Raw genomic sequence first — 22007 nt, 5'->3', positions numbered from 1 at the left:
GAAAGATGTTTCAACAGCAACCCCCACACCCCAGGTGGCTGCCTAGTTCGCCTATAGCAAACGCCGGCCCTGCCTGAGCCAGGAGAACCAGTAATCTCAATGATGATCATGTACTAATGTAGATGTACAATATTCTAGATCTTGTTGATGATGTTGATATGTGATCTTAATTAATTATGCCTAAAAAAATGGTTCCAAGCCCTCAGTGTTGCTCAAGGCAAAGATCAAAATAATATTTTTTCTACCTTCATGTTTACAATGAAATGAAGAATTATGTTTTGTGTTCAATCTCATTGATTTTCTCAGGATGAAAGTAAGCTTTTTATCACTAACTGACCAGCCTTGCCAGTGATTTAGCCGAGCACAAGTACAGCATTTGAAGTATTTTGAACTGTGTCAAGTCAGTTTAGGAATATGTAGTTTGGAATTGCATGAAGCTGTTTTAACTGATCTTATAATCACCTATACTGTATCGGCCTGGACTGTTAGCAGTTATAGTAGTGAGATAGTGGTGCTTCCCCACTCTAGCAATATTTGAACAATTCCACCATTCCTCATTGTGGATTTTAATGAAGAATTTCGTAATGAAGATTTATATTGTCTTGTTTTCTCAGTCCTAGATTTGTCTCAATATCTTAACCCTATTCTAAACTTAATCTAAAATAAATTATTTGCATCTCTCATAAACTAGCCTTAATATCTCAGACCTAAAATCAATGTAATCTTTACTTTTTTGCAAATGTTTATATTTGTCTGGGAGAAAAGCCAATGCCGTTTCTGCAGTATGCAGTGTCACGGAGAGAGGCAATAAACGGATTGAGTTTGGGTGTTTCGATGTGTGTCAAGTATAAATGTCCCTGAGATGTAATTAACATATCAAGAGGCTACGCCCGACTGCATGCTAGGACTGAACACTCAGGGGAAGAGTTTATTCAGTAATGGTCATTACAAAACAATGTTCAGCAGTTCATGGTATTTCCAGGCAATTATTCAAGAGATTAAAAGCAAAAATGTACAAAAAAACAGGTAATAATCTTTTGGTACAAAATCTAAGAGGTACTATACCTGCTACAAAATTGGTATCAGTCTTTAGTAGTCTGTGAAAGCATGGGCAGTTTAGAGAGCAGGAGGTCTTCGAGTACAGTAAATCACTTTACACATTAATTCAGAAACTGTACAGATTTACATGGTGTCAGCAATATCCAAACATCGGTACACGTCAATAGTAATAATATATCAATAATTGCACGTTGCTTTACTTGCTTTAAGTCTCTATTATTCAGCTCAACTCTGAACCAAGGTGTTAGTGTGAGTCTCTCGATCATTAGAAGGATCTTTATCTCCATTTGTCTTTCTGACAAAATATGATGTGTGGTTTCATTTCCTGGAAACATATAAGCACACATCCTAGACCGAGAACAGCATCGATACCACGTTCACAGACACTAGGCCTGCTCTAGGGACTTGAGTCATGTCCACGGAGATATCCCACTGAAAGGTCATTTTAGTCAGGTTGAACATGTCTGAGAAACTGGCCCTAAAGGCAGTTTAGTCTCTGATAAGGGTGTAATCTAGGTCCTTCAAGTCTGTTCTAGAACCCCTGAGGTTAATTGAGGGGACCCTAAAGGAGAGGTGTGAACTGTGTTTTCATTGGTCAAGTAGTCAGGTGTTAGGCAACAAACTCTAACTTGGACATTTAGTGTGCTTGATTTGCCTCACCCAAATGGACAAACAGAAAGCCCCAAAAGCAGATAATATGCATGCGAGGAACTCTGCATGCGAGAAAAGCCAAATCAAGTGCCCTTCTATAGTTATTTGACGTGTTGTATCTCTCAAGTTCACACAGCAGGTTAGAAAATGCATATGAACCTACACAGCACTTTTAGACACACCCGTATGTGAAGAAGCATAAAAGGACCTTTTGGTCTGATGTTGAAGAAGCCCTTTCATTGCACATTGACAGTGGACAATGTGGTCGCCACGACATTATTCAGAGTTCAGTTTACAACGCACAATTAGAATCACAGTTAGAATGTCCTTCAGTGGTCCACAAGATCAGTAATGTTTGTATAAAACCTGCAGGTTGTGTGTTGGCAGTGTGCTGTGCTATGTTGGTCTATTGTCAATCATTCGTATTGGTGACAAAAATGTGCAAACGAGCTAGTCCTGTCCTAAGGAGTGTCCCTGTGTGCAGTAGAGATGGCATCACACCAAGTAAAAAAAGCAGCTCTTGTGCATTCTAGAAACCAGAATGACTGGGATCTGATCTATGATCAGAAGAACTACTCTGGTTCTCACGCAGAACAAGGGAAGGCAGAACATAACAAAGTAGAATATCATTGTTGTTCAATATAAATAAATGATCTAACCCACACCACTGGGGTAAAAGGTCCTATAAATAAATAAATTACAAAATATAGGTAATCTCTTTCGAATAAAATCGGAAATTCTTCTAAATATATCTACATCATAAGGAGATTTTCGTCAAAAGCAACCTGGCAGTGTGTGTTATTCCCTGTAGAGAGAGACGGTGTATGTTCGATGTGTGCCTGTGTCTCCGTTCAGTAGACTGAGTCTGGACAGAGTTGACTTCCGAGGTTTCGATTCACAGTTTCACGTTGTGGTTTGAATACAACAGCTTGTCAGTGTCCACCTGATTTGACAGACTGGCAGGGCAAGGCAGACAGGAGGCCGGGGCAAGGGCAGGGAGCGGTGGGGAGGGAGGGTGGAGGGTCAGGATTCAGAGATGGGAGGGGGGGGAGGGGGCAGAAGGAGGCTGTAGGGGGAGGAAGGGACGGAGTGTGGGGAGGGCAGGGCTGCCCGGGGGATATGTCCGAGGAGGGGTCAGAGACATCGTTGTTTCACTGATATGTGATTTCCCCTCTGGAACCACTGAAACGATCGACGCCAAAGATACAGCCCAGAGCGAGAATTCTCCAGAAGCACCCGTCCAAGCGTGGCGAACCGGAGTCCCGTGTGGGCGGAGCTTTCAGGCGTCACTTCATCCTGCAGTTTCTCTATCGCTTCCTTTGCTCTATCACTCCACTGCCCTCGAGCTGGCCGTGTTGCAACTCTTCGCTCACGGGAAGAAAAAATGCAAAAGGCACTTCTGATCACTTGTGGGAGTGTGTGTAAGTGTGAAAGTGTGCTGTGTGTGTGAGAGTCACTGCTATAGGCTGGTGATGCATATCATCTCGTCAGTCAGGTCCTCCTCCCCCTTCCCCCCCGAGTCAGCGTCCTCATCACTGTAGTCATGGAGACCACGGACCCTGACGGCTGCCAACGCGTCTCTGACCTCCAACCCCGCTCTGGTACCCAGACTGCCGTTCAGCAGGTTGCTCGCGGCGCTCTCCATCTCGTCGATGGTCAGCTCGCAGGCGTCCGCTATCTCGTGCTTTGTCGCCGCCACAAACTTGGGGTCTTTGGCATATTTTCCCAGGCCCTCTGAGATCAGCACCTGGCCAGAAACACAAAGCACTGTTAGGGTCCTACCAGTCAGTAGGCAGGCCTCACCCTGGCCTCACCCTGGCCTCACGCTGGCCTTACTCTGCACTTACTCTGGCCTCATTCTGGCCTCACCCTGGCCTCACAAGGGCTTCACCCTGGCCTTACTCTGCACTTACTCTGGCCTCATTCTGGCCTCACCCTGGCCTCACAAGGGCCTCACCCTGGCCTTACTGTGCACTTACTCTGGCCTCATTCTGGCCTCACCCTGGCCTCACAAGGGCCTCACAAGGGCCTCACAAGGGCCTCACCCTGGCCTTACTCTGGCCTTATTCTGGCCTCACACTGCCCTTACTCTGGCCTCACCCTGCCCTCACAACGGCCTTACTCTGAATGATCTGACCAAGCTGGCCTCCTGCTTACAAACTGGCTTCCCCGGGGCCCCTTGCTGAGATCGGGAACTAGAGCAGACTCACGGCCTCCACCAGGCTGTTGGCACTGCCCCTCTTCTGCTGGTGCTGCTGGCGGTACTCAGGGGGGATCTGCAGCAGGGAGGGGGAGTAGGCGCGCCGCGAGGGCACCTCGGGGGCGTCGCTGTACCAGGAGCTCCTGCGGGCCGTCCCAGGAGAGCTGCTCACACTGTCCTGCCCCCGCCAGTCCACCTGGAGGAGACACACACGCCACACCGCTGACCCTCGGCACGCACACACACACGAAAACCCACACACACGTGCACACCAAAGCTCAAACACACGCGCACACCAAAGCTCAAACAAGGAGAGACACACCCACAGACACACAGAAGTGCAAACGTACAGTTTCTCGCTCACACGTATTTGTCCATTCAAAACAGGCCAAGCACACACACACACCTGGATGAGGGGTGTGTAGCTGGTAGATCGGTCTCGGCTGATGGGCGAGGCCGGGGGCGTGGCCCAGGAGCGCAGTGAGCGCGTCGGAGACAGATGCTGGATCCTACTGGTGTCCAGCCCTGCCACAGCCATCACCTAGGCAACCCAGTGGTCAAGTGAAGAGAAAAAAAAGGGAGAGAGATTGTCTGTATGCCTCCATCTGTGTGTGTGGGATCCTGCCTGTGTGCGTGTGCACGTGTAGTATGCGTGTGTGTGTATGCATGCAGGGGTGTGCATATGAGTGTGTGTACTGTATACGTGAGTAAGTCTCTGTGTAGTGTACATGTGTGTTTATAGATCTACATGTCTGTGAAGTGAACAGTATGTGTTTTATCTCTATATATCTATAGTGTGTGTGTGGGTGTGTATGTGTGCTCACCTGCTGCTGCATGAGGTGCAGGGGCAAGGCTGTGCGGTGGGGGCCAGAGGGGGACAGGGGCATCTCCTCCTGACTGCTCTGTCTGCGCAGACACTCAAACGTGAAAGTGGGCCTGTGGGAACCTGGACACACACACAGACAATCCCATGAATGAAGCTGCACTATTCAAGACATTTCAATTCAATGGGAATGCTGGGCAATGTTCGCGAATCAACAGGAATGAATGAGCTCATTTGGGATGAGCAACAATGTCCATAGATATGGATGAAGAGACTAAATCTCTTCTGTGATGCTTCACAGTGGCCTTGTGTTTAGTAAAAATGCCAGGAGTGTACTAGCAACAATAGCTGTAGCAACCTCACCCTGAGGTGTGGAGGGTAGCAACCGTCGTTTAGGTGACCGTCTGCCATCCTGGTAGATGGGCTGCTGATCGTCGTCATAGAAACAATCAGATTGATGGTAACCCGTGGAAGCTTCCAGAACGAAGTCTCCCTGAAGGTCTGGGTACTCAGACAGCCTGGCAACCACACGACTACTATTAATACTGCCCACAACTAATCACAACTAACCCCAACCATGTGAAAGCCTTCATGACATTAAACATGCCTTCTCTGGGTCGTTGTCATGGCAATACCTGTCTCTGGCCAGCATGATGTCATCCTCTTGAAACTCCTCTCCACTGAAGTACTCCCCAGACCCCCTGTCATCATCGCTGTCCCCGCCCCCCGGGTCCTCTCTGCCAATGGTGGGGAAGAGACCGCCCCCTGGCTCGGACCTGAGATGACAAGGTCAGCGTTAGAGCACCTGGAGGTCAGGAGGACATCTAGACCGGCAACCACAAGCAGCAAGTGGGGTCAAGCAGAGCATTGAGTGCACAGGTCATGATTACAGCGCAAAAGAATCCTATTTTTTAAGTCACAAAATGGAGGTCATATTATTACATCGTAAAATTAGGGAGAGGGGATTTATGAAAAAGAAATCCCTTGAATCTCCCTTAAAGTTTATAGTTTTTGAAATTTAGGGGTGAGGTCTATCGGTAAAAATGTCAAAGGTCCCTCTGTGGGTTTCCTGTGGAGAGTCCTGTGTACTGTACGCATATGCACAAGTACAGAGACCCATAGATCAGAACTGTTGTCAGAGCAATAATGCAGGGATCAAGCTACAACTATAGCTCAGCCATTGAGCTGTGGTTGCATCTATATCGCTTATTAGTTCTATTGCTGTATGATAACCTTCAACCACACACACACACACGCACACACACTAACATACCTAATGTAGGTCTCATAGTAGCGAGTCCTGGCCCAGGAAGAACACATAAGAAACAGTTGGGATGAGGAGGATGAGGAGCAGAGGAAGAAGAGGGAAGGAGAAAGAAAAGGAAGAAGAGGTGGAAGATGGGCATGCAATGACAAAGACAAGAAAACACAATTCTTAATTGATAATAACAACAACAAAAAACATCCAAACACATTAAACTGAGAAATGATCAAATTGATCATTTGGGTGTGTTACACAGACAACAAAATATAGCAATGGAGATTGTCCATTGAAATGGTTTCACAGTTCTAGGTTTTATCACTTTCACTTGGACTGGACCTGAGTTCGGACTGAACTGATATACGGTGACCTCCAGGGTTAAAGAATGACCTGGCGAACTGTGACCTCTAGGAATATAGACTGACCTGGTGAACTGTGACCTCTTGGAATACAGATTGACCTGGTGAACCAGAATCCTTTTTGGGATTCGAGAACTACCTTTGACCTTTAGGGAGGAGGTCTGGACACTGACCTGGTGGAGTGTGACCTCCAAGCCGTGTCGCGTTCAGCGTGGCCTTGGCTCAACCCCGAGGAGGGCAGGGCCCCGTTAGAGGAGGAGTGTTGGCGCTGGCGCTGCAGGGAGCGCTGTCTCCCAGGGGCCAGGGAGGGTAGGGTGGGCTGTCTCCCAGGGGCCAGGGAGGGTAGGGTGGGCACGTTGGCATTGTTGAGGTTGGTGTTGGAGGATCTGTGGTGGGCGGAGTTGGGGTGGTAGTTGAGGGGGTTGGGGGGCCGGCGGGGGTTGTGGGGTCGGGGGGTTGAGGTGCCGTCGGCCCTGGGCTGGTGGGGCTCCACCGAGGCGTGGATGGATGGGGGCAGGACCTGGAGGGGTCGCTGGGTGACGTTGGTCAGGAGGACAGTACTGCGCTGGTCGCCATTGACATGGTTGATGTGGTTCCCGAACAGGCCGCCATTTCGCTGGGGGAAGACAAACAGAGGGCATTTCCACAGCTGCATTCGCAGCACACGTCAATGTTGAAAGCGTTCACATCTCGCCTTACTGTTTTGAATGTTAGATATTTTGTTTTTATTTACATCTGTTGCGCAGAACAAACTAATGTGGTGTACACCTTAACAAAGCCAGTGAACACAGCTGTGGGAGCAGTTTTGGAAAAATGTTATCAGAGGACTATGACCTATTATGGTCTGTTTTGATCTTGAGCAAGCAGACTATCAGCTAGCAACCACTACCAAGCCTGGCGTCAAGCAGGCATGCAGTTTCTCCACAGCGCTCTACACCGGCCTCCACAGAGGAAGTGGTCACAAAGGAAGTGAGGCGTTGATCGTTTTTTTACCCTATAAATCTCCTCGTCCTCCTCTGCGTTTACGTCTACTAGCCCCTCCTCCTGGAGGTCACATGATATGACGCGGCGGATCTCTGGGCCTATGTCATGCAGTGTGCGGAGACCGGCCTGCAACGAACCACGACAAGAGAGCAACTGAGAGCAGGCAGGATACACACACACACATCCACTCACTCAGACACACTCAAACTCTGCAGGTCCCATGGACGGTGTTGCAGGTGGCAGCATGTCCCGCGTTGAGCTAGCCAGGGAGCAGCTCTGGTATTGATATGCAGACTGCTGTGAACTAGCGCAGAGTCGTTTGGAACGCTCTAATGATCACAGTCAGCCTGAGAGTCATTGCAGTTTCACTGGGGAATGATAGGATCATTCTTGCCTCTGAGGGCTTCGATTGGTCGATCACGGCATCCGTCAACTCACCTGCAAGGCGATGGTGGAGTTGAGCCCTTCCCACGAGTGCCGGCCCACTAGGCCTTGCTCCTTGCGTTTCCTGAACTTCCTGAAGTAGTCCTGTATCAGGAAGGTGGCATAGAACTTCCCCACAGTCACCTCGTCATCTGAGTGGATAGACCGCACACACACCTCTCCCGTCAACACAACTGCTGGGATATGTCAACAGGCCCAGAGCCATTCAACAGAAAACCACAACTCCTAAGACTAGAACCCATAACCAGTGCGCATCAAGATAAGAACTCCTGGGACTAGAACCCAGAATATCTGGTATTTGAGCCTAGAACATTATACTAGAACCTTAAAAATGTACTAGAAACCATAACATCTCATACTAGAACCTATAACATGTGCTACTAGAACCCGGAGCCCCTGAAACTCAAACTCAACCTGCCCAACCAAATGGACAACACCATGTCTATTAAAGGGACTGGGCCAGACTACACTACTACACAGCATCGTACACTACTATACACCATCCAACACTACTATGCACCATCCAACACTACTACACGCCATCCAACACTACTATACACCATCCTACACTACTACACAGCATCGTACACTACTATACACCATCCAACACTACTATACACCATCCAACACTACTACACACCATCCAACACTACTATACACCATCCAACACTACTATACACCATCCAACACTACTATACACCATCCTACACTACTACACAGCATCGTACACTACTATACACCATCCAACACTACTATACACCATCCAACACTACTATACACCATCCAACACTACTATACACCATCCAACACTACTATACACCATCCTACACTCCTACACAGCATCGTACACTACTACACACCATCCAACACTACTATACACCATCCTACAGTACTACACAGCATCGTACACTACTACACACCATCCAACACCACAACACACCATCCAACACTACTATACACAACTACTATCCTACTCCTACCTAGCTAAAAGACATAACATAAGTGACACTGCCACAGTTAGCATTTGAAGCAAGCGAGAGCATGACTGAAAGGCAGTAAGCAGTGTCCTAGTTAGAGGCCATGTTAGACACAAACACAGAAGTCTAGATGTTAGTGAAGCAACAGCCGTGACCACAGGCAGAGGGCAGAGGAGTGGTGGAGGTCTAGGTCACTCAATCAAGCACAGCAGAGAGGCAGAGAGGGTCGGATGGGGCAGAGAGCTAGATGCATGGAGAGATGAAGAGTAGGAAATAATATTGAGGAATTCAAATTGAGATAGAGAGAGAAAGAGAGAGACTGAGAGAATCTCTAGTTCCACGCCACCGGCCTAAAACAGAACTACGTCAGAATGTTCCAGAGGCAGAAAGAGAAGGGGGGGGGGCAGGGGGGAGGGAAAGGGGGCGGCACCCTGCAGACGGAGAAGAAGCTGTGGAGGAGAGAAGCTTGAGAGCCCAGAAGAGATGGAGAGAAAGAAAAAGAGCGAGAGAGACATTAGTAAACTAAACTACGGCAAGCAAGGCAGTGTCCATGCACACTAGTAGCACAAGACAGAGAAACGCCATTGGACCATCGAAGATGAGACAAAGTAGTTAGTGTTGTTATGGGCCAAACACTTTGCAGCAGCATTCAACACAGTTTGATGGGAAAACACAGTCTGTGTCAGGAAGAGGAAACAATATAGCAGATAGAAAAGATAATGGGGTTCAGTATATGGTTCAGTACATCTCAGCTATAGAACCATACTGTACCATATACTGAACCCCATTACCTTTTCAGTATACAACAGTCCGTAATGGACATCACTGTACAAAAAATCGAGGAGGATGTGAGCAAGACAGAAAACCACGGAGAAAGAGAAAGTGGGGGAGGGAAAATAGAGCGCGACAGATAAAGCGCAGAAACACTGACAGAGATAAGATGAGTTTCTGAGAACAGCCAGCCAGGCGTGAGTGCGTAAGGGTGTTCGTGAGATAGGGTGTGCCTGTGGGCTGTTGTTATCCGTTGACCTGGGGCCTAACCTGTCAGTTAGTACTGGAAGTTAGGGTCCCAGTTTGGTCCTTAACACCGCCCAGAGAGACACACAATAGCAGAGATGTGTTGTCTGTGTATGGTGTGTTTTCTTTTGGATTTAAACCACTGCTTTTACATCCTTTTTCCGGACAATATTTTCCGGAATTTGCCGGAATTTTCCGCACTCCTGTAACATGCTTTGCACAGCGTACCGGCACGAGCACGCTGTTGGTGTCCGTGGTCAAATTTGCCTATCTTTTTGTACACTGTGCTACCAAGGTGCAAGTTCCGAGAAATAGAAAAGGAAAGAGGAAGAAAGAGAAAGAGAAAAAATGGAAAGAGAGATAGAAACAAAGCCACGCAGCGTGAAGTGACGCAGAGACACAGGGCCGTTCCACTGACCGCCTGCTGGGGGCACCACTTGATCGAGCAGCTTCATGCTGGTCCTCTTCCAGATCTTCTTGATCACGGCCCTCAGTTCCTCGTTCGCCTGGTCCAGGTTGCCTGGTAAACAAATGCACTTAGCGGATCCCCAAGATTGGCTGGCACCACCCTAAAGCTTGCGGCAGCTGCAGTTACAAGGGCGCCACCCTGTGGTCGAGCGTGGAGCGACGCCACCATGTCAAACACTGCTTGTTTTTCGTGTCTGACCTTTGAGAACCGTGGCGAGAGTGGGTGTGTATGGGGGCCAGTGGTCGTGTCAGTGTACACGACGTAGCCAGCTCACCTTCTGTCTTTATCTTCAAGGCGGTGCGTACGAGGGCAAAGAGCGTGGCGTTGAACATGACCGTCCCGTCGCTGTTCAATGGCATGTTCATAGCAACCAGTCTCTATGGAGGAGAGGGAGGGGGGTGATTACATTCCACGCATGTACAAGGTCTGTGCTGTTTGTGAATTCATGTGTGCGTGCATGCGTGTGTGTGTGTGCATCTAAACGAACTATCTTTGTTGTTATCCACACATGTACAATGTCTGTGCTGTTTGTGAATTCAATTGTGTGTGCGTGCGTGCGTGTGTGTGTGTGCATCTAAACTAACTATCTTTGTCGTTATCCACGTCATTCCCCAGGACTGAATTACTCCTCCACTATATTTGGCGATGGGGACTATTCATCGTGTGTTTTCATTGACAGTAAATGCAAAGTGCCCAGAGTGGAGAAGCTGTATGTTACTACGGTATGTAAGCTTGAATCACAGCTGCAGATTCTCACTGGGAACACTCATCAAGATGTCATACTCTTCTCAGTGTTCTGACATGACAAATATTATCTAGCTGCACACAAATAAACGCCAGGGGAACGTTATTGTGTGTGTGTGTGCGTGTGTGTGTTTGTGTGTGTGTGTGTGTGCGTGAACCCACCTTACAGGCCACCCTGTGAGGACAGAGCTTGCCGAAGCCCAGAGGAGGCTGGATTCTCCTCAGCAGAGTCACCACGTCTAGGTGTTTGATCCTGCCCCTGAATCACACACACACACACACTGAAACCTGCACAAACACACTGATCTTTACGTGTGTGTGTGTGTGTGGAGTACAGACTTACTTGGCCTCCGGGTCGTACTCTGACCAGATCCTTTTAAACTCATCCAAGTGATGGGGCCCGAGAATAGACCAATCCCGTGTCAGGTAGTCAAAGTTGTCCATGATGACAGCAACAAACAGGTTGATGATCTGAAGGACAGAGACACAGGCTCAAACCTATATGTGAGACTGTGCGTGTGTGCGCGTGTGCATGTGTCTGGGAGGGGGGGCATCCTAGCTAGCTTTGGGAGATTTGTATATGCTTTTTTTAAAAATTAAAAATGAGTTTGATTGACTAAATACTAGTTAAATAGACACAAACGTGTGTGTCGTGTGTTGTGGGTGCATGGGCTTCCCTGTGTCCATAAGACCTGGTGGTTTAAACCTCAGCATCCTGCCTGTTGTCCCCCCACTCCATCTCTTCCTGTCTCTCATTCTATCCCTCCTCTGTTTTCTTTGTCTTCTTTTCTACGAAAGCGCATTCTGTGTACACAGTGGAGCTCGCCAGCGATACGCCCTGTGTGTGTGTCTGTGTGTGTGTGTGTGTGTGTGGGGGTACCAGGAAGGCGCAGAGCATGTAGAAGCTGATGAAGTAGATGATGGCAAAGCCGCTTCCGCAGGTCTTCTCCTCCCCAGGGTTGTAGTCTGACTCGGGGTCGCACAGCTTCCCTGGCAGACACGCCAGCATGATCTCCTGCCATGCCTCGCCCGTCGCACACCTGTACACACACACACACACACACACATGCATACACACACACACATACACGTGTACACATACACACATGCATACACACACACACACACACATACAAATATACACACACATGCACCTCAACAACAGGAACCAACAAGATTTGAACCAAAAAAGCAATCACAGGAATGTACAGTAAGCACACACACAAATACACACAAATATACCTAAAGAGCATGAGGACGGCTTGAGGAAAGGTCTGGAAGTTGTTGTTACGATTGATCTGTGTTCCATCCACCAGGGCAATCTTTCCAAACACCTGAAACACACACACAGGCAGCAATACAAAAACTATAATGATGTACTGGTTTAGCTTCTGGTAAGTACTGGCTAGTACAGGTAAGTACTGGTAAGTACTGGTAAGTACTGGTAAGTACTGGTAAGTACTGGCTAGCACTGGCTAGTACTGGTAAGTACTGGCTAGTACAGGTAAGTACTGGTAAGTACTGGTAAGTACTGGCTAGCACTGGCTAGTACTGGTAAGTACTGGTAAGTACTGGCTAGCACTGGCTAGTACTGGTAAGTACTGGTAAGTACTGGTAAGTACTGGCTAGTACTGGTAAGTACTGGTAAGTACTGGTAAGTACTGGCTAGTACTGGTAAGTACTGGCAAGTACTGGTAAGCACTGGTAAGTACTGGCTAGTACTGGTAAGTACTGGTAAGTACTGGCTTCCCTCTGAGGACTGGCTCGGTTACCTGCATCCCAATGACAGCATAGATGAAGAACAACATGGCAATCAGCAGAGCTACGTAGGGAAGAGCCTGGGTGAGAGAGAAAGAGGGAGAGACAGTGAGAGAGACAGAGTGAGAGACACAGAGAAAGACAGTGAGAGAGACAAAGAGAAAAAGGGAGGCAGGGGGTGAGAGAGAACAGAATGTGAGTTTGACATGTTTGACAGTGTGTTGACAGCAATTGGTTCTGTGATCAGTGTATTTGTTCACACAATATCATTACTCGTTCCCGATTGGTCTGCTCACCTGGAAGGATTTGATGAAGGTCCACAGCAGTGTTCTGATACCCTCCCCCCTGCTGAGCAGCTTGACCAATCGCATGACTCGGAACAGCCGGAAGAAGGTGATTGAGATACGAGCACTGTCTTCCGTGTTCTGACACACGCACACACACACACACACACACACAGGGAACATAAGTGTAACACGGGCAGGACTGATGTATCCTTCTTCATTATATAAAGCTACTATAAGACAAGACAATTTGTGTGTGTGTGTGTGTGCGTGCGAGTCTGTACTTCCATTTTAGTGCCTTGTGCATTTGTGTTAGACATCCAAAAGTAGGCCATGCATCTCTGATATGTGTGACAGTAGAGAACCATACAAAAATACCATGGAAACACACTACACTTCAATCTCAGAGTACACACTCAAATTCACGACACACACACATACACACACTTTGCCAAAAAGAGCACTGACCACTGCAAACAGACCAACGAACCAAGCCACAAAACCTGTGTTGTTGGCAACCAGACAACAACAGAAGCAAACCAACATAAGAGAATATATCTGAAATGGAACAAATATGACAAACATGACTTCCTGAAGTCCAGAACTGGTCCACAGAACCTCCATGTTTTAGACAACACCTCCATGGAGAAGGACCTCCACCCATGACTCGTACGAAAACAAGCAAACAGGATGACTTATAAACAAATAAGTAAACAACAAGCAATTCAACATCTTGAGACGGCGAAGGGAGAGGGGTTTGGGCGTAGGCGGGGCTTCTTACCCCAGGCTCCACTATCACCTTGACGACCGGGCCCATGAGTGGCGACTAGAAACCAAACACCATGGTTACTGTGATGTCAACCCGTCACCTTGCCTGGTTCACCGTTCACATTGTCATTCCTCATCTCCTCCATTCACCTCATCCACTGACGTCATTAACATTACACCTCATCTTCCATCTCATCTATTCATCTAGCGGATTTTTTTTTTGCAATTCATTGTGTCACATGTTCTTGGGGTTCAAATAGGAATATGATTATTTATGAAGAAATTAAGATTTATTAGTCATAAAAAGGGAAAAGGACAAATTCGATAGGACTAGAGAATGTATCCGTAATTCTACTTTTACAAATTGCAAATACAATTAATTCACCACACACCTCATCCATTCACCTCATTCCTCAGCAACCAACACATGCCATCATACTCCCTCACATGCCAGATGCACGATGCACGAGTTATTTCCTGTTTGATTCATTCTGCATCCAGCTTTATTGCAACATCTCCGTAAACACCATAACGACAGGCGGTGCATCCACCACGAACGCTGAACCTCATGAGACTCCACAGTGTGAAGGTCTACGCAGCCTGTCATGCAAACATCTCTCATCCTCTGGGCAGACCACAGACAAAATAGACAAAGAGACAGGCAGACATGTAGATGGGAAGACAGGCAGATGGGTAGACAGGCAGACATGTAGACAGATAGACAAGCAAACAGGCAAACAGGAAAACAGGCAGATAGGTAGAGACAGGCAGACAGGTAGAGACAGGCAGACGGGTAGAAACAGGCAGACAGGTAGAGACAGGCAGACGGGTAGAGACAGGCAGACGGGTAGAGACAGGCAGACAGGTAGAGACAGCCAGACAGGTAGAAACAGGCAGACAGGTAGAGACAGGCAGACAGGTAGAGACAGGCAGACAGGTAGAGACAGGCAGACGGGTAGAGACAGGCAGACAGGTAGAGACAGGCAGACGGGTAGAGACAGGCAGACGGGTAGAGACAGGCAGACAGGTAGAGACAGGCAGACAGGTAGAGACAGGCAAACAGGTAGAGACAGGCTTCCTCTCTGACACGTGTGCTGTACCACTCATCCCTTCATGTTAGATTCTCTGGGAGGATGTGAGGTTGGGAAGGCTTTGAGGCCAGCAGCTCTGGGGTTAGTGCTCTCTAAGATATAAAGCTCTGTCTGACTTCAACCAGGCAACAACAAACTACAGGAAGCTCATCCTGGAATAGGGATTGTGCATGTATAGTTCCTGTGTTAGTGTACACTTCACATGTACAGTGTGGACAGTCAGTAGCGGTTCGAGGCACGGGCGAAACCGGGCAGCCGCCCAGGGTGGCATGAAGAGAAGGGGCGGCATTTTCCGGCATTTTTGTGTTTGCCGCCCTCTGCTGGCATAAAAAAGGTAGTGCGTTTGTGTGTTCACACCAATTGTCGTGCCGTTTACGTGGGTTTGGGGGGCGGCAGGGGTGAACTTCGCCCCAGGGGGGGGCGCCAAATGGGCCAGGGCCACCACTGTGGACAGTTAGTCTACTGAATGTGTGTGACAGCAGTGTGGCAAACAGGCAGACGGACAAACAATCGTCATCAACACAGTCCACAGAAAAAGCAGCAAGCATGATGTCACTGCAGCCTAGAGGAGGGAGGGGGGAGGGCTTGCAATAACCACCACAGCCTTCAGAATGCTGTGGGCGGGGAGGGGAGGGGGGAGGGGGGGTCTGAATCACTCTTGCTGTACTGAGATACCTGGGACATACCGTGAATGCAGCATGGCAAAATGCTCTTGAGCTAGAAGGTTGCATTCAAGATCAGGCAACAAGCACAAATGTGCACCGCTGAAAATTGTGTGTGCATTTGTCGTGCAGGGGCTTGTGCGACAGCGGGATATGATCTTCAATGCAACTCTGTACTTATTGCAAGGCCGTGTGAAGTAGCGGGGCAAGGGGCAGGGGGCGGGGCAGGGGGCGGGACAATGGAGATGGCTACTTACATTGATCTCTGTGATTGCAATGTCAACGCAGCTACCCACAACAATTAAGGCATCAAACGTGTTCCATGCATCAGCGAAATAGTGCTGTAACAGCAGACGCAGAGAGAAAAAGAGAGAGGGATAAAGAAAGAAAGAAAGAAAGAAATAACGAAAGAAAAGGAGGGACAGTGAGAGGGAGAGAGAGAGAGAGAGAGAGAGAGAGTAGAGGCAGAAAGAGAGAAAGAAGAGGGGACACAGAGCACGGAGAGAGAAGTGAACATCAAGAGGTCAAGAGGTCAGACACAAACAAGATTCAAGAAACAGAACTGAACGGTCCTGTGCGAGTGAGAGAATCTAATCAAAATAACATCCACATTTAAACACTCTGCACATGGCAAGATACTTGTCAGGTCCGTAATACTCGAATCGGTTATAACATTTACACGTTATTCCTCTAAGACCCTCTGACCCAAAGCGACATAGAAATAGTGCATATAGAAGGTGTAGCAAAAGATCAAGGATCAGAAGGGCATGGTTCTAGCAGTATTTCAGGGGTCAGACAAGACACGGTTCTGCTATAGTGTTCTTTGTAGACGTGTCCCGTGATTCTCTCAGTGACACAGCTCCCAGCAGCCTTAGAGAGACGGCTGTCCTACGCTCCATGTCAACACAGACCTGAACTGGACCACAGCACAGACAGTCTGCCGCAGCACAACCTAGCACAGACAGTGGCTGGCCAGGATAGAGCCAATGACCAGAGATAAGCCCGGGCAAAACAATAGGAGGATGGAGACTAGGAGGAGGAGGGGGAGAGGAGGGAGGATGGGAGAAGAGGAGGAGGAGGAAGAGAGGGAGAGGGGGGTCCGGTCGGTACTCACATCTACCTGACTGAGTATGATGTCGACGACGCTGCCTATGACCACCAGGGCGTCAAACACGTTCCAGGCGTCCCCGACATACCCCTGGAGAGACCAGACACCACCGGGGGGGAGGGGGAAGGGAGGAGGGGAGGAAGGGAGGGGGGAGGAAGGGAGGGGGTGGAAGGGAGGGGAAATGAGGGAGGGGGCACTGGTGTTACAAGGGGAACAAACTCAGCAGGAGGGAGGGAGTTGGATTGCAGATAGCAGAGGGGGGGGGGGGGGACGGCTTGAGGGGGGAGGGAGGAGAGAGGAGGAAGGAGGGAGGAGGGAGGAGGGGCAGAAAGGTGGGGGGTGGACAGAAAGAGGGCCTACCCTCGGTTTGAAGGCGATGAGTTTGAGGATCATCTCGACAGTGAAGACTCCAGTGAAGACCATGTTGAGGATGTCCATGGCATAGTTGAACAGCTGGGACTGGCCATAGTGCTGGGAGGAGAGGGGGAGGGATGACAAAGGTCCACAGTACAACAGGTTCACATACACAGAGAGAATCAAGAGACAGAAAACCACATCAAAGGAAACACAGAGAAGCCGAGAAAGAGAGGGAGAGAGGCCGGAGCAAGAGAGAGGGGGGGAGGAAGAGAGAGAGAGGAGGAGAGAGAAAGATAAAGAGAGAAGGGGGAGAGAGAGGGGAGAGAGAAAGAGAGAGAGATAGAGAGAGAGAGAGAGAGAGAGAGAGAGAGAGAGAGAGAGAGAGAGAGAGAGAGAGAAAAAGGAGAAAGGACAAACAGGACAAGAGAGCAAGAGGGGAAAGGAGAACGAAAGAAAGATACACCGAAAGAAAGAGAGGCGAGGGGAGGAAAGGAGAGAGAAAGACAGAACGCGGCATCCGGGGTGAACCCGCGCAGCCTCACCTGTATGGCCAGGCAGAGCGTGTTGAGGATGATGAGGATGAACATGACGTACTCAAAGCCCGTGGAGTTGACCACGTACCAGAACTTGTACTGGTAGCGGTTCTTGGGGATGTACCGTCTGAGAGGGCGGGCCTTCAGAGCGTACTCCACACACTGGCGCTGGAGGGCACGAGGGGTTGACACGGTTTAGCATCATCACCTGGGGTTTCTACTTGGACTGGGAGTCAGTCTACGTTCTCAAACTAGTTCTGGGAGAGCTGAGTGGGTAAGACCAACACACACACGCACACGCTCTCATACACACGCACACGCTCTCACACAGGACTGACCTGGTTCTTGTCCAGCTCACAGTTCTTGTACTCCTTCTCTCCCTGCTCCTGGAAGGTGACGATGACGAAACCCACAAAGATGTTCATCATGAAGAAGGCGATGATGATGATGTAGATTATGAAGAAGATGGAGATCTCCACCCGGTAGTTGTAGATGGGGCCCATGTTCTCTCGGTTGGAGTCTATGGCCTTGTACAGAAGGCTACACACACACACACACACACACACAAACACACACACACACACATACTCAACTCTTGAACACCGGTGTGTGTTTTCGTGTGTTCGAGGATCCATGTGTATGGTTTGCGCGTGTGTGTGTGCTTCTTACGCAGGCCAGCCTTCGAAGGTGGACACGGTAAACAGAGCCATCATGGCCACGAGGACGTTGTCAAAGTTGTATTCACTGTTGCTCCACTTCCTCTTTTCCACTAACGGCAGGGCAGTGTCTCCGTTGTTATACAGGATATAGAACCCTCTGTAGAGAGACATGGTTGAGACAGAGAAGGGGAGAGCAGGGGAGAGAGGGGATAGAGAGAGAGTGTCAGGAAGAGGGATTGGGCAGCAGGGAGAGAGAGGACAAGAGAGAGGGAGGAGGAACCCGCATCCATTTTATCTTCAGACTCACTGGCATTCCTCCGGACTGGACTTGGCTTCGTCGTTGCAGCGAAAGAACTTTCCCTGAGAGAGAGAGAGAGAGAGAGAGAGAGAGAGAGAGAGAGAGAGAGAGAGAGAGAGAGAGAGAGAGAGAGAGAGAGAGAGAGAGAGAAAGTGAGAGTGAGAGACAGAGACAGAGTGAGAGTGAGAGTGAGAGTGAGAGTGAGAGTGAGAGTGAGAGTGAGAGTGAGAGTGAGAGTGAGAGTGAGAGTGAGAGTGAGAGACAAAGTGAGAGACAGAGAGAGATATACCATCATCGTCAGATATCACACCTTACACATGCACACACACAAACATGTCATTATCTGTGATCTGATCTGTGTGTGTGAGTGTGTGTTAGTGTAAGTGTGTGCAGTACCTTGAAAAGCTGTACTCCGATGCAGGCAAACATGAACTGCAGCAGCGTGGTGACGATCATGATGTTGCCAATGGTCCGGATAGCCACAAACACACACTGGACCACATGCTGCAATACACACACATACACCAATGTAAGGTAACAAAAAAAAGACATGCCCAAACACACACACATGGACACACACACACACACGTGGACACACACACACACATGTGGACACACAGACACGTGGACACACACACACACATATGGACACACACACACACACCTTGAGGCCCTTGGCTCTGTTGATAGCCCTGAGGGGACGCAGAACTCGGAGCACGCGGAGAATCTTCACCACAGAGATGGCCGACGACCTGCACAGCACACAGACACACACAGCCATTAAAACCAACACATGGGCACACACGTGCACAAACGCGCAACACACACACACGCACGATAAACACAGACACACAGACACACACTGAATGACTGACCCCTGGCTCCACTGTGTGTGTGACTTACTCTATGCCGAAGGAGACCAGAGAGACGCCCACCACCAGAAGGTCCAGCAGGTTGAAATAGTTCCTGCAGAACGCCCCTTTATGGAGGAACGCCCCAAAGGCCGTCATCTGGCAGGAGGACGAGAGAGAGACGTCAGACCAGGACCCCGGCAAACACATCAGAGCTGACAGGCAAGAGCTGTCGCACACTTAACTAGAAGAGGCGCTATGAAACCAAACGTAAACGACGATTCTGTTCACACACGGGTTGAGGTAACAGATTCACATTCGATTTTAGGGAGCTTCACATGGAACTATAGTCTTCTGTTGGATGGCTGGTGTGCTGTTTATGTTGTAATAGCGAGGAGTGACAGCTGTACTATGTATGATGGTCAACGCCACTAGAGAACCCCCCTGAACCATATCCCTCCCACACAGACAGTCACACACATACACACTGTTACGTTGTCTTGTCTTAAGAATTTCAGTGCCCAGTCTGACCTTGTGTTGTTCTGTGTACCTGGCAAATAAAAGACTTGAACTTGACTTGAACACCTCCTCAACACAAATTCCCCCACACAGAAATGCACATGCCGTATGTCAACAACAAGCAGACGAGACGAGAGGACGTCCAGGGGGATGTGATCAGCCAATCAGTCATGAGAATATGGCACCCATAAGCCGTGCTACTGCTAAAGTGCTAAAGTCTCAAATGGGACCGAGGTGGGGTGGGGGGGTTGTAGTGGGGGGGGGGGGGGGGGGGTTGGGAGAGGTCGGGGGATGGGGGATTCCATAAATGTACTCCAGTCAGGCCTTCAGAAACGGGCGGACAGACAGACGGACAAGTAGGAGCCAGGCAGGGAGGAGAGTTGCACACATGAGCCCATAGGTAGGTAGGTAGAGAGAGAGCGAGAGAGAGAGAGAGAGAGAGAGAGAGAGAGAGAGAGGGGGAGGGGGAGGGGGAGAGGGAGAGGGAGAGGGAGAGGGAGAGGGAGAGGGAGAGGGAGAGGGAGAGGGAGAGAGAGGGAGGGAGGGACGGAGGGAGGGAGGGAGGGAGGGAGGGGAGAGAGAGAGAGAGAGAGAGAGAGAGAGAGAGAGAGAGAGAGAGAGAGAGAGAGAGAGAGAGAGAGGGAGGGAGAGAGAGAGAAAGAGAGAGAGAGACTATCACTTGTTTGCCAACACCAGGAACATATACAGAAGGTTGGCTCAGGTGTTATGCGTCACACACACACACACACGCACTGGGAATCCCAGTACAGTGTAACTATAGTCCTCTGTTGGATGCAGTGGAGTTCCTGATAGAAAGCTGTTTGGCCGTCCTTCTTTATATCTGTCTGGTTACCCTTACAGGAAGTGTGGACTTCCCAGAGGGAAACTGGAGGTGATTCTTTACACAGTATTGTGTTAAATGACATACAGTATATCGGCCTCTCAGTGAAAACGTCTGTCACTCATCTCCTCATCTTCTCCTTCTCCTCGCCTCCTCTCCTTTTCCTCCAATCCTGATATTCTCCTCATCTCCTCCTCTCCTTCTCCTCCTCAGCTCATCATCTCCTCCCCTAGTCTGAAACCCCGAGGTCCTCCCCACAAGAGCGTCGACAGCAGCTAGTCAGTAACTAGCTAGTAAGCTAGTAACTAGCGAGTTACTAACAAGTGGGCATCATCAAAGAGTGTTACTATGGTCACCGCTGTGATTGACAGACAAACGTTTACAAAAGACATGACCAGTACAAGGGACTTATTTTCACGGCCAGGCAAGACAGGGACGTTGTACAGAGATGGGGGTGCCATGCAGCAAGCTGTTGGCTGTCATTGCCATAGAAACGTTTAGGGTTACCTTCAAGAGGATCTCAAATGTAAACAAACTAGTGAAACCGTAGTCAGCATAGCCTAGGATCTGTAGAGGCAATCACACACACAAGTACACACACAGAAACACACACACCGACATATACACACAGGCACACACACACATTTACCTTTAACAGGATCTCAACAGTAAAGATTGCGGTGAAAGCATAGTCAAAATAACCAAGTATCTGGAAAGAGGCAACATACAAGTTTAACAGACAGAGATAGACACATGCACAGGCACCTTGTGACAAAACAATCTCCACAGTAAATCTACACGGTAAGACCAGGGGGGAACCATGTCAGCTACAACTCTGTTAACACACTCTCTAATAAGCAATTGCTGTTCTGTTTTTGCTAATAAAAAGAAGAAAAAAAACACTCTCTAATACAAGAAGTGACAGAAAATGAAGTGTGCTTGGGGCAGGTCTGGTCAGGCCGAGGGGCTACGTACGATGTTGCGCGCCGAGAAGTTGCGTATGGGGTCTTCAGCGGCCAGGGAGACGGAGCTGAGCATGATGAACACCAGGATGAGGTTGGTGAAGATGTGGTGGTTGGTGAGCTTGTGGCAGAACACACGAATCCTGAGGGAGATGCACACGGGATTGAATGGCACGCAGTGTCTGTGTGTGTGTGTGTGCACCTGTATGCGTGCGTGTGTGTGTGTGTGCATGGACACGTGTGTGTATGTGTGTGTTCCTGTACGACTCTGCATGTGCATATAAGGTACACAAACATGTGCGTTTATGTGTGCATACACATACAAGTG

The 22007-nt window shown here is 49.0% G+C and overlaps 1 protein-coding gene and 1 long non-coding RNA gene across 2 annotated transcripts in view; one reads left to right on the top strand and one right to left on the bottom strand.

The window, feature by feature from the left end:
• Window positions 1-602: 602 nt before the first annotated feature.
• The window catches only part of cacna1db (calcium channel, voltage-dependent, L type, alpha 1D subunit, b), a 54226-nt gene continuing 32821 nt past the window's right edge, over window positions 603-22007 (bottom strand). The window contains exons 20-49 of the mRNA XM_047040496.1: window positions 21693-21822; window positions 21225-21284; window positions 19410-19516; window positions 19171-19258; window positions 18903-19010; window positions 18516-18568; window positions 18219-18365; window positions 17888-18089; window positions 17559-17717; window positions 17020-17130; window positions 16666-16749; window positions 13812-13856; window positions 13043-13171; window positions 12761-12826; window positions 12231-12322; window positions 11869-12028; window positions 11332-11459; window positions 11151-11247; window positions 10519-10621; window positions 10194-10295; window positions 7776-7912; window positions 7347-7463; window positions 6527-6969; window positions 6007-6033; window positions 5369-5509; window positions 5097-5251; window positions 4735-4856; window positions 4317-4451; window positions 3921-4106; window positions 603-3457 (exon numbers count right to left, since the gene is read on the bottom strand). Of these exons, the coding sequence (XP_046896452.1) occupies window positions 3170-3457; window positions 3921-4106; window positions 4317-4451; window positions 4735-4856; window positions 5097-5251; window positions 5369-5509; window positions 6007-6033; window positions 6527-6969; window positions 7347-7463; window positions 7776-7912; window positions 10194-10295; window positions 10519-10621; window positions 11151-11247; window positions 11332-11459; window positions 11869-12028; window positions 12231-12322; window positions 12761-12826; window positions 13043-13171; window positions 13812-13856; window positions 16666-16749; window positions 17020-17130; window positions 17559-17717; window positions 17888-18089; window positions 18219-18365; window positions 18516-18568; window positions 18903-19010; window positions 19171-19258; window positions 19410-19516; window positions 21225-21284; window positions 21693-21822 (3922 nt within the window). The 3' untranslated portion in view covers window positions 603-3169. The remainder of the gene's footprint in view (window positions 3458-3920; window positions 4107-4316; window positions 4452-4734; window positions 4857-5096; window positions 5252-5368; window positions 5510-6006; window positions 6034-6526; window positions 6970-7346; window positions 7464-7775; window positions 7913-10193; window positions 10296-10518; window positions 10622-11150; window positions 11248-11331; window positions 11460-11868; window positions 12029-12230; window positions 12323-12760; window positions 12827-13042; window positions 13172-13811; window positions 13857-16665; window positions 16750-17019; window positions 17131-17558; window positions 17718-17887; window positions 18090-18218; window positions 18366-18515; window positions 18569-18902; window positions 19011-19170; window positions 19259-19409; window positions 19517-21224; window positions 21285-21692; window positions 21823-22007) is intronic.
• Window positions 10245-11319, top strand: LOC124480856. The gene is made up of 4 exons (XR_006957584.1): window positions 10245-10466; window positions 10539-10668; window positions 10860-10966; window positions 11158-11319. It is a non-coding gene; the product is annotated as an uncharacterized LOC124480856 (long non-coding RNA).

Source organism: Hypomesus transpacificus, chromosome 18 (assembly GCF_021917145.1).
Source record: "Hypomesus transpacificus isolate Combined female chromosome 18, fHypTra1, whole genome shotgun sequence".
Classification (NCBI taxonomy): domain Eukaryota; kingdom Metazoa; phylum Chordata; class Actinopteri; order Osmeriformes; family Osmeridae; genus Hypomesus; species Hypomesus transpacificus.
Note: the sequence above shows the minus strand (reverse complement) of the source record. Positions and strands in the feature narration are given on the sequence as shown.